We start from the raw sequence: 13327 nt of genomic DNA on the forward strand, positions 1-13327 counted from the left end.
ATGGTGGTTATTTAATTTAAAGGAAAAAATAAAATAAAATAGATAAAATAAAAAATGGTGGTTATTTAATTTAAAGGTAAAAAAAAATATTACTTAATTAAATATTTCGAAAGAATAAAAAAAAAAAAAAAAAAAAAAAAATTACTTAATTAAATAATTCATTTCAATAGTTACAAGTTTTATAATAAATATATAATTGAAATCTAAAATGATTGAAGGAAATTTTGAAAAAAACAATGATAACCAAGTTGCAATAATTGGTCTTGGGCTAAGATTACCAGGTAACTCGGGATCTCCTTTAGAGTTTTGGAAAAACTTGCTTGGTGGTTTTGATGGAATTGTTGATTCTAATGAAAGGTAAAAAAAAAAAAAAAAATTTAAAAAATAAATAAATAAAAAATTAGAATTATAAAAAAAAAAATAAAAATAAAAAAAAAAATAAAAATAAAAATAAAAAAAAGTGATGGCGACTCACCTCTAACACACCATATTTTTTTTTATTTTAATTTTTTTCTTTTTTTTCATTTTCATCACCGTTGTCTTCATTTTTTTTTTTTTTTTTTAAATTATTATTTTTATTTATTTAGATGGAGCGACACATTCCATAGTATGGGAGAAATCTCAAATAAGAATGCAGGATTAATTGACTTGGAAGAGAATTGGCATTCTTTTGAGCCATTGTTTTTTGGGATCAATCCAACCGATGCTAAACAAATTGATCCACAAATTAAATTAATGTTAAAGTTAACATGGGAAGCATTTGAAGATGCATCAATTGATCCTTTAAAACTCAGAGGAACAAATACTTCTGTTTTTGTTGGTGCCGCAAATACTGATTATTCTTTTATTAATTTCGAATAAAATGAAGCGCCAATCAATGTTTTTAATGGTACTCTCAGCGCATTTGCAAATAGAATATCATATTGTTTTGATTTACGTGGTACTTCATTAACAATTGACACTGCATGTTCATCATCATTAAATGCAGTTCATTTAGGATATGAATCAATTGTTAATGGTAAATCAAATTACTCTGTAGTAGCTGGTTGTAATATATTATTAAGTAATTATTATTATAATATTAGTAGCACACACATATATATAAAATAGTTTTCATATTTCTAATATTTTATTTTTATTATTATTATTATTCTAAAAAAAGATCCATATATTACTAGATCATTTCATTCAATTAATATTACAGGTAAATCTGGTAGATGTAATTCATTTGATGAATCTGCTGATGGTTTTGTACGTTCAGAAGGTGTTGTTGTATTAATTTTAAAAAGATTATCACTTGCAATTCAAGATAACGATCAAATTTATTGTGTAATGAAAGGAAGTAGTTCAAATGTAGATGGTACTTTTAAGAAAACAAACTTTTTTGCACCTTCAAAAAGTGCACAATCAACTAATATCAAAAATGCATTTTTATCATCTAATGGTGCAGTGAAATATCAAGATATTGATTTCTTTGAATTACATAGTACAGGTACACAAGTAGGTGATCCAATCGAAGTTGAAGCTGTTGCTGATATTTTTAAAAATGTTAAACAAGAACCATTATTAATTGGATCAGTTAAATCAAATATTGGTCATCTTGAACCTGCATCAGGTGTAGCATCATTAGCAAAAGTTTGTTTAATGTTTAAACATCGTCAATTTGTAAAGAATATCCATTTCAATAACCCAAATCCAAATATTAAATTCAAAGAATGGAATGTTAAAGTATGCACAGAAACAACAGCATTCCCAGATAGACAAGTATCAATGGCAATCAATAGTTTTGGTATAACTGGTTCAAATGCATGTGTTTTATTGTCTGAATATATTAAACCTTCAGAATTAAAAAATCAAACATCCATGAAATTAAATGAAAAATCAAAATTATTAATACCAATATCAACCAACTCAAAGAAGTCACTCGAACAATTCAAATCAAAACTACTTGAAGAAATTGATACATACTCTGAAAGCTTAACTTTTGAAGAGTTTGCAATGTTCCAAGTTTATTCAAAAACAACCAAATTATCACAAAGATCAGTTTTAATTGGTAATGATTGGAATGATTTAAAAATTAATATAAATGAAATTATTTCAACAAAAAATAATAAATCTGGTAATATTATCAAATCAAATGATATTAATCCACCATTAGTATTTTCATTTTGTGGTCAAGGTCCTCAATATTCAAAAATGGGTTTAGATTTATATGAAAATGAACCAATATTTAAACAATATATGGATTTATTAGATTCAATACTATTTAAATATTATGGATATTCAATCATTCAAAAACTAAGATCAATTAATGATGATCCAATTCTAATTAATGAACCAATATTAGCTCAACCATCTATATTTATGATTCAAATATCATTATATAAATTATATTTGCATTGGGGAATCACACCATCAATAATAGTTGGCCATAGTTTAGGAGAAGTAGCCAGTGCATTTTGTTCAGGTATGATTGATTTAGAAACAGCATGCTTCGTGATATATAAAAGAGCAATCATTCAAAATAAAACCAATGGATCTGGAAGACTTTTAGCAATTGGTTTAAATCTTGAAGAATTCTATAATCAATTTTCAAAGGAATATCCAGAAATTGAAATTTCATGTTTTAACTCACCATCATCAATCGTTGTATGTGGTAATGAACATGATATATTAAATATTTCAAAATCATTAAAAGAGAAACAAATATTCAACTCTTTATTAGGTACACCATCAGCATTTCATTCATCAAAACAAGATATAATCAAAGATGAAATTATAGAATCAACCAATCATATCCGATCAAGACCACCTTCTATAACAACATTTTCAACAGTCACATCAAATAAATTCGATAAAAATACACCTTATAATTCAAATTATATATTTGACAATTTAAGAAAGCCAGTATTATTTCAACAAACCATTGAAAACATATTCAAACATATTGAATCAAATGATTTAGGTAATTCAGTAATATTTTTAGAATTGTCACCTCATCCAACTTTAAACCATTATGTTAAAGAAATGATTCCAAAGAATTCAAATTACTTTTTAAACAAAGATTCAATAAGTGTATTATCATCAATAAATAAGAAAAAAGAAGATATCAACGAAATTCAATCAACAATTTCACAACTTTATTGTTTTGGTTACAATGTCGATTTTAGTGCCCAATTTAAATCGGAAATAACATCAAATTCATTCAAGAAATGCTCATACATAATACCACATTATCAATGGGATGAATCATTATTTTGGAAAGAAGGTATTTCATCAATAAATAATAGAAAGAATGGAGTATCAATAAATCAACTTGGTAATAAAAATGAATCATCACCACATATATCATATACATCATATATCGATATTAAAGAAGAACCATTTAGATTCTTAAAAGATCATCAATTTCGTGGTAAATCAATTTTCCCAGGAGTTGGTTATTTGGATATTATTTTAAAACTTTTCCCAAATCAAGATTTAACCATACCACTTTTAGAATTTAAATCACAATTTATATTATCTGAAGGTGTAAAAAAAACTCTTACAACCAATCTCTACAAAAGTGCAAAGAATGAATATAGAGCAACATTTAATTTTAAAGATCAAACAAGTGGTAAGTGGGTTCAATCTGCAAATAGTAGAATTTTAATGAAAAGTTTAGATGTAACAGTTAAAAAAGTTGATATTCAATCAATACGTGATCAATGTAATTGGTCAACTTTGAAAAGAGATCAATTATATAACTCAATTAAAAACTATTCAAACATTTCAATATTAGAATCATTTCAAAGAATTGAAGAAGCTTCATATGGTGATAATAGATGCCTGTGTAAAATTTCATTGGATCCAACTTCAAGCTATGATAATGAATCATTTTTAAATATTTGCATTATTGATACATGTATACATCCATGTATTTTCTTTGATAACCCAGCTTCGTCTGTTTTTGAAAGAATTGAACATTTAAAAATTTATTCTTCAAGTGTTCCATTAACTGCAGAAGATAGAGTGAAGCAACAATACGTTTACTGTTATGTTGAACTTATTAAACAATTTAGTGATTTTATGTATTTAAAAACAACTTGTTTCTTAAAAGATGGTACTGTTCTATTACATTCTCCATTGGTAACAATTGCATCTACACTATCAACAAAAAATGAAATTGATATTGAATGTCCAAACAATCAATTATTTTCACAATGTCTTCAACCAAAAGATTCAATTTTACAATCACCATTAATATTGAAAGAATATTTTAATCAACAACTTCAACTTCAACAATCAAATATCATTTCAATATCTACTCTATCATCATATCTTTTTTCCACATTAAAGAAAATATTAAATAACCTCACCATTGATGAATTTCAAAATGATTCACTTGAACAGTTGATTGAAAAATATTCATATATCTTGGAAGAAGTTCAAGAAGTTGGTACTATCAGATCCAATTTAATCCTCTTAACAATCAACTTTTTATTAACACATCACAAACATATTGATCAAAACCAAGTTTCAAACTTTCTCTTGAATAACATTCCAAACGAATTATTAGTTGTTGATAATATTGTTTCAAATAAAGGTATTTCACATATTGGTATTTATCAACATCAATTAATTTTAGATATAATTTCAAAATCAATTATTCCAATCGTAAATGAAAAAATAGTTTTTAGAATTTTAGAAATTGGATGTGGTGTTGGTGAATTAACTAAACTAATCAATGATAAATTAGAATCAATTTTAAATGATAATCCATCATATAACATTGATATAGAATTTGTATTTTCAGATTATACCGATTCAAAAGTATTATTAATTAAAGAAAGATTGTTCAGTTCAAAAAAGAGTTGTTTCTTTAAAATTATTGATTTAAACAAACAATTACAAGAACAATCATTTTCACCATCTTATTATGATTTAATTATTCTATCAAATACAACAAATCAAATTAAAGATATCAACACATCAATTTCATTTGTAAATGAAATTTTAACTCCAAACGGTCATTTATTAATTTTAGATACAAATTTCATTCAAACATCAATAGATGAAGATTATTATTTAGAAAACTACAAACAATGGTTATCATTTAATTATTTAAATTCTGGTAGTGGTGCAATGAAACTAAATCAATGGAATCAATTATTAATAAATGATTTGAAATTTAATAATTTCATATGTTCAACAGGTGAAATTGAACCATATTTGATTCAAGTTCAAAAATCAAATTTATCAAATTCAATTAATTCAGTTAGTAAAGAGCATACATCAGAATATGATCAAATTATAATTTTTGGTACTTGTGATGAAATTAATATTGGATCTTCTTTCTATGGCTTGGTTCCAATAGCAATAAATTCAATTGATAAGTTTAAAGAACATGTCAAATTACAACAATTAACTGATAAATCATTAATATTATTTATTGAATCATTAAATCTATTAACAGTTGATAATTTTAATCAAGTCTCAATGAACTATATAGAAATCAATCAACATTTATTAAAAAATGAAATTTCAGGTTGTAAACATATTTTAATTTCAAGAAATGTAAACTTTGAAACTTCAAACTTATTTGGATCATCATTAATTGGTTCATTTAGATACTTTTGTGAATTCAATCAATTAAATATATATTCATTTGAATTTGAAGGTAATAATATCCTTAGTGGTGATAAATTATTTAATATTATTCAAGAATTATCAAATTCAAGCAAACATTCACAAAATGAATTTTCAATCAGAAGTGATGGTAAAATTTATTATGAAAGAATTAAATTAGAATCAAATTTAAAATTAAAATATAAATCAAAATCATATATTGAAAATAAAAATGAATTAGTTTCAAGATTAAAACCAGATTTAACATTTGCATTAGAAGCGGTATTACCATTGAATCCAAATTTTGTTGAAGTTAAAGTAATGGCAAGTGGTGTTAATTTTAAAGATTTCTTAGTTTATCGTCAATTAATTAATATGGCAAATTCAAATGAAAATGGTGATCCTTCAAAACCACAATTTGGATATGAACTAAGTGGAATCGTTACCAAAGTCGGTAAGAATGTGACCAAATTCAAAGTTGGTGATCATGTAATGGGAGGTGCTTTTCATACATTTTCATCAAGTGTTCATGTAGATCAAGAAAGAATCGAATTAAAACCATCAAACATTTCTTGGTTTGAAGCATCACACTCTTTAGTTTATTTAACTTCATATTGTAGTTTATTCGAACTTGGTAGATTGGATTTATATGGTTCAAGTGAAACAGTTTTAATTCATTCAGGAAGTGGTGGTATTGGTTTATCTTGTATCGATTTATTACAAGTATATGGATTTAAAGGATATTTATTTGTAACTGTAGGCTCTGAAGAAAAGAAACAATTTTTAAAAGATCGTTATGGTGATTTCATCACAGAGATTTATTCAACTAAAAATACAGACTATGAATATTTAATTAAAGAGAAATTAATTGAATTAAAAGCACCATCTCAAAAATATGGTAGTTTTTCAATGATTTGTGTGGATTTAATTATAAATACTTTATCAGCAGATTATATGTCCTGAATTTTCAAATAATCACAACTTTATCCATCGTTCGTCAAATTATAAAATTCATCAAGATACTTTAGGTAAAACAATATTAATAACAGGTCAAGCAGGTCTTTCAGATACAATCATAAAATGGATAAGAGAAAAAAGATCAGATTCTATTGAATCAATAATAGTATTATCAAAATCACCAATTAAATTTGAATTAGAAAGAGCAATTGGTAGAATAAGATCAACAAATTTGAAAATCTATTTTAAACAAGTTGATATTTCAGATGAAAAACTTTTATTAAAATCAATTAATCAATTATTTGAAGAAAATAAAAATATTAAACCAATTGAATCAATATTCCATAATGCATTTTCACCAGCAGAATGTGAACCATTAGAAATTGATATGAATCATTTAATTATTGGTTTGATTAAAAAAAAAAAAAATGAATGATCACATCCATTTTTTTTTTTTATATTTTATATTATTTTGTGCAAAATAAAAAAATAAAAAAATACACAAAAAACATATTCCCAAAAATTCAAATTTGCTGTTGTAGGGAATTTTCAATAAAATTTCACTGCCCAGCCAAAAAAAATTTAGGGTCAGTGATTTTTTTTTTTTCACTGTGAAATTATCAAAATCACTGACCCTAAATTTTTTTTTTTTTCAAAAAACAAATAAAGTTTGTTATTTTTTTGTTTTTAATTATTAATTCCTATTTTAATGGTTAATTATTATAATTTTTTTTTTTTCTTTTTTTTTTTTTTTTTTTTTTTTTCTCATTTTTTTTTTCTTTTTTTTTTATTTTCATATTTTCATTTTAGGACAACAAATTATCAAACATTAAAGAAATCTAAAACTTCAGAATATTTATCATTTGAAAATAATTTAATTTAAAAGAAATGTGAAGAGTTTATATTATTTGTTATTAATGAATTACCAAAATTAAAATACTTAATTGGGTATTAATTTCAAAAGATGAAAGAACAAAAGCAGCAAAATTAGATAGTGAAGGTTTCTTTCAAAACAATTCTAAGTGTTACTCCAGTTGTTATCAATAATAAAAAATAAATAATAATAATAATGTGATATCATCAGCTCAATCTTCACTATCATTAAGTAGTGCATCAACACCAATTCCAACTCCATTAAATACTAGTAGTAATAATATTGGTGGTAATACTACTACAAGTGTATCAGTGGGATAATCCCCAACAATTAGGGGTATACCATCATCACCAGATCAACAAGTTTTATTCAACGCAAACCATCAGTCGGTGCAATATGATGCCAAAATTAAATTCTTCTTTGAATTGATCAACTGATTTCCTTGGTAAAGAAAGAGAAAATCATCAATCATCTTCACCTTCATATTCATCATTATCAATATCATCATCATCACAACAGCAACATAATAGTAACAATCATCCAAAATCGATTGATGAAGCACCTGAAGTATTATCACCATTTGATATTTTACAATCAAAAGTTAATGCAGAGAATTCTTTATCTTCATCACAAGATTTAAATCAACATAATGTAACAACGGCTAGTCAAATTTTACAAGAAATTAAACCAACTAAAGAATTAACTAAACAAGAAACTGAAGCATGCAATTCCAGAGGAACCAATTGAAGAATGTAATAAATCAACTACAACCACTGCAATTAAGATCATCTTCTTCATCTTCTTCATCTTCTACAACAACAACAAAAACAACAACAACATCACCACCACCACAACAACAATTAGATTCGCCATTACCATTACCAGTTAATATTATTAATATGCCAATGGATGATGATGAACTTATTAGTGATGGTACAATAAGTGGTGCTTAAACTAATGATGGTATCAATTATTGTACCATCATTAGTTAAAGAATCATCAAGAGAATCATTATTGGCTACAACTATTGATAATTCAACATTATCAACTACACCATCACCATCTCCAAAATTACCAACTCTTGAAACTGCTAAACCATTGTTACATCATCATCTTCTTCTTCTTCAAACACCACTACTCAAACTAATAAAGTTTCTGGTGGTTCTGCTAAAGAAATTTGGACTAAAATTGATCAAAATACTGCACCATCAACTCCATCTAAAATTTTACCAAAAAGATTACCTTCTCAATCAAATCTTTAATAATAATAATAATAATAATAATAATAATAATAATAATAATAATAATAATAATAAATAATAATTAATTAAATAAATAAACAAAAAGAATAAATAAATAAAAACAATAAATAAAAAAAAAGATAATAAAATAAAACTACAATCTTAATTGAAAAAATAAATAAATAAATAAATAAATAAAATAAATAAATAAAATAAAACTAGTTTTAATAAATCTAAAACTTTGTAAATATGTTTTGAAAAAAAAAAAAAAATTTTTATTTTATTGTTTAACTAAATTTGGTTTAAAATTCAAATAAAGAACTATCTACTCTAAAAAAGAAACCCTTTTCAAATGATAATTGTTGAACACCATTTCTACAATCACTACCGTCATGAGTAGAAAATTACCATTTAAACTAAATTGAATAAATCCACTCGATAACCTGTTGGAAATTAGCTACTTGATGTTTTTTAATTATTATTTATTGTTTATTTGTTTATTTGTCTATTTATTTATTCATTTATTTATTCATTTATTTATTCATTTATATATTCATTCACTAATAATATTACCTACTTTAAAATTGAAAAAATGAAAATGAAAAAAAAAAAAAAAAAATTGAAAAAAATTGAAAAAAAAAAAATTGAAAAAAAAAAAAAAAAAAAAAAAAAAAAAAAAAAAAAAAAAAAAATTTTTCCCCATATTTTTAATATTAAATAAAATAATAATTAAACCCAAAAATAAAATTCCCATTTAATAAACTTTATTTGTTTTTTGAAAAAAAAAAAAAATTTAAGGGCAGTGATTTTTTTTTTCACTGCACAACTGTAGTGAAATTAAATAATAAAATTCACTGCGCTGGGCAGTGAAATTTTATTGAAAATTCCCTACAACAAAATAAATTTTTTGCTACCTCTAGTTTTTTTTAATCTATAATAAAAATATAAATATCCAAAATTATTAATTGAAATTTAATTGATTTTTAAATTGACAAAAGAAAAAAAAAACCGATATCTTGGACATCCAAGACAAAATTTTTTTTTTTTTTTAATTTTTTAATTTTTTTTCTTTTTTATTTTCTGCTTTTTTTTTTTTTTTTTTTCTTTTAAACAAAAAAACATAAATAAAAATAAAAAATAATAAATAACAAATAAATAATAAACAATTATAATGAATAATGAATATAATGAAATATTATTTTGGAAAGTTTTTAAAAATAAATATTTATTAAATTATATATTAAAAAATAAATGTTGTCGTAAAAGTAAAAAATTTAAAAATATCACATCAGTAGATTCAATGTTAAAACATAAATTATATCAACTTTTGATATGTAAATTAAAAGCAGATGAAAATTTAAAATTTAAACATAGAAATTATAAAATCATGAATGAAATAAAAGATATAGAAGTATTCAAAGAGATATATTCATTATTACTTTTTAAAGGTTACCAAGGCTCTGAGGTTTTATTCGAAAAGATTTGGGGTATAAAATCAGTAGATTTATTTGATTTTCATATAAAATATCATCCAGAAGTATTTCAAACCTATATAGATCTTAAAATACACTCAATCTTCATATATAATCATCCAAAATTAATAATAAAGGTTTTAAAATTTTTAGAAGAGTCCATCAATCATAATAAACCATTTACTTTTACCAAAATTGAAAGAAATTTTATCATTATGGAATATTTATATTATAAACAACACCGATGCAATAGTGAAGAATTTAAAGAAAAGATGGAAATAATATCTAATATTCCAATATCTTCAACCTCAATACTTCAAAATTCATTTTCAAGTTCAGATAATAGTGTGGATGTAAATTGGTATCTAAAAAATAAAAAATTAATACCTTTTGGATTTAATAATATTCAAACATCATTTCATTGCTCTAAAGAAACTTTAAGATATTATTTCTCTCGTATTGGCGAGAAGAGAGATAAAGATATTCAACAATCTGTTTATTGCAAAAATAATTTAAGAATGTTTTCAAACTTTTGTTCTGACTTTGATTTTGCTATTTCCGACATCTATGAATGTATCTCTTCATCTATCAATTCAGTTTTATTATATTTTAAATTGTATTATTGCAACTATCATGAATTTAGTAAATCAAAAAGTATACCAACATCGATTCAAACTCAAATTGATATAATAATTGGAAATAGTAAACATAGTGATTATAATGAATATCAATCAATTAAACAATTATTTCAACTATTTATTAATGAAACTAAATCTAATGTTTTATATGCATGGTATTTAAAAGAATATAATGAACCAATTGACACCATTCGACTCTGTGAAAAAATTAAACTATTGTTAATATATTTTATGGCAAAAACCTATAGCACCAATATATTAAAGTTTCTATTGAAAAAACATGTAAAAATCAATATAACAAAATCAGATTTGGACTATATTGGTGAAACATATCTCAACACTTTATTCAAAAGTAATCAAATAGATAATAACAATATTATTATGTTCTATAAAATCTATTCCACACAAAAATCAATCATTATAGAAGATATTGAAGAAAAACCATTAGATGATGTAATATCAACAAAGGAACTTATCGATTTGCCTGAAAAACAATTTCAATTAATTCTATTATCGAAATGGAAAGAAATTACATCAAATCTAATTGATAATGATATGATTGTTACAATTAAAGATAAAGAAACAATCGATTGGTTATCAGATATCGAAACAGGTGGTTGTAGTATTTTAAAAATAAGAAATGCTTTAAATTCAAAATTAAATCAAATGAAACTTGATTTTAGTACATCAGAATTATTAGAATATGCAAGAATCAAATTTAAACGAGTAATTCCAATTTTAGATTCAAATAAACAGTTGTGTAATATTCACATTTTACGTACTCATGATGATATTGTATCATTAATCAATCGATTAAACCAATCAAACTTTAATGATAATGAAGATTTATTTAAATATTATATGATTCAAATTATTCAATTTGGTTCAAAAAATTCAATTAAATACCTAAGATTAATTTGTGATTCTATTGATGGGTTATTGTTGGACTATCTTGATTGGGGGGTTTTAGTAATGAGAATATTTAATTACGATTTGAGACTGTTTTATATTAACTCATATATATATGATATTTGGGATGTTTCGGCAGGTTATCATGAAAATGAAAAATTCAAACAATATAAAATACCAACTCAACAAACATGTCAAATAATCAATCTCACTAAAATTAAAGTAAATTTCAATAACTTTCCAAATGTAACCTCTTATTTATTTCAAACATTTATTGAACTTTTAAATTTTGAAGGTGTACAATTTATTCTTGATAATTTAAATGGTAAAGATTTAAAATTACATGAAAAAGCATTTAAAGATCGTTTTGATCATAGAATCTATACATGCAAATATTTATATAAAGATTTAATTGATATTATTCAGTTTTTAATTGATAGATTCAAAGATGGTCAATTATCATTATCAAATTTATCATTGATATTAAATTTCTTTTATTTAAAGTTAATTAGAGTCAATAATTTAACAATTGACCAAATTAAAACAGCTCATCAATTAATATCAAATTATATCAAAATAAAGAGTTCAAAATACACTTCATACTATTATTTAAAAACTTTTTCACCAATCATCGGATCATGTGTAGTCGTTATTGAAGTTCCCTGTGGTAGTTCTTTAAAAGAACCATTCTTGAAATATTATATAAATACATCAGTATATACATTCGAATATATATTTACTGATAGAAATAATAAAGATTTAAATCAATTTATCGATTCAACAATCATGGACATTGTAAAAGATAACTTTAATATCCAAGTCTCCAAGATGTTAGATTATAATAATCCAAGAGTTAATTTATTTTTACATTATTTCGAAATTGAATTAAAATTTAGAAAGGAAAATAAAATCAAAAAACCATTTTTAAAATACCAACTATTGAAATTAATAATTAAAACATTTGATTTAGAATCATTTATTAAATTAGATAATTTATTACAACAATATGAACAAGAGGATGCTAATGATGATGGTGGACATGAAAATATAATAGGATCTATAGATAAATATAGATCCTATAGATATTATGTCAAACCATTAGCATCTAATATGGTTGAATGGTTTGGTATAATTGTATACAAAGATTATTCAGATTATCAAGATATTATAAATTACTTATTTAATAAATATAAAAGCCAATTGAAACCATATGTAAATTACTATAAATCAAAAATCTGGTAGAAACTAAAATATAAAAATAAAACAATAAATTTTAGAATAATTGTTTATTAAAATAATAATAATAAAAAAAAAAAAAAAGAAATAAAGAAAAAAAAAGTAATTACGAAGGTGTTAATACCTTTTTTTTTTTCATACGAAGGTGTTAATACCTTTTTTTTTTTATTTTCATTTTTTTTTTTTTTTTTTTTTTTTTTTTAAAAATTTGTTTTTTTTTTTATTTTTATTTTTTTTTTTCTAAGTATGTTGTTATAAAAGTGTAGTGTTCATATTTATTTTAATTTCTCTTTTTTTTTTGGTGTACACCAAAAAAATAATATAAAGAAATAATAATGTTAACAAAAAATAAAAATAAATATTTCAAGATATTATTTTTTTGAAATTTTAAAA

The 13327-nt window shown here is 23.1% G+C and overlaps 2 protein-coding genes and 1 pseudogene across 2 annotated transcripts; all 3 read left to right on the plus strand.

Moving 5' to 3' along the window:
• Nucleotides 1–208: 208 nt before the first annotated feature.
• DDB_G0271222 lies at nt 209–7000 on the plus strand (annotated as a pseudogene; the record flags this gene model as incomplete).
• Nucleotides 7001–8395: 1395 nt separating this feature from the next.
• On the plus strand, nt 8396–8758 carry DDB_G0271220 (hypothetical protein; the record flags this gene model as incomplete). Its single annotated transcript, XM_640631.1, has 1 exon — nt 8396–8758. The coding sequence occupies one exon, from the start codon at nt 8396–8398 to the stop codon at nt 8756–8758; it is 363 nt and encodes a 120-aa protein (XP_645723.1).
• Nucleotides 8759–9850: 1092 nt separating this feature from the next.
• DDB_G0271218 (hypothetical protein) lies at nt 9851–12996 on the plus strand (the record flags this gene model as incomplete). The annotated part of the gene is made up of 2 exons (XM_640632.1): nt 9851–12910; nt 12976–12996. 2 exons carry the CDS (start codon nt 9851–9853, stop codon nt 12994–12996), a joined length of 3081 nt encoding a protein of 1026 aa, XP_645724.1.
• Nucleotides 12997–13327: the final 331 nt, after the last annotated feature.

Source organism: Dictyostelium discoideum, assembly GCF_000004695.1.
Source record: "Dictyostelium discoideum AX4 chromosome 2 chromosome, whole genome shotgun sequence".
In the NCBI taxonomy this organism is placed as follows: domain Eukaryota; phylum Evosea; class Eumycetozoa; order Dictyosteliales; family Dictyosteliaceae; genus Dictyostelium; species Dictyostelium discoideum.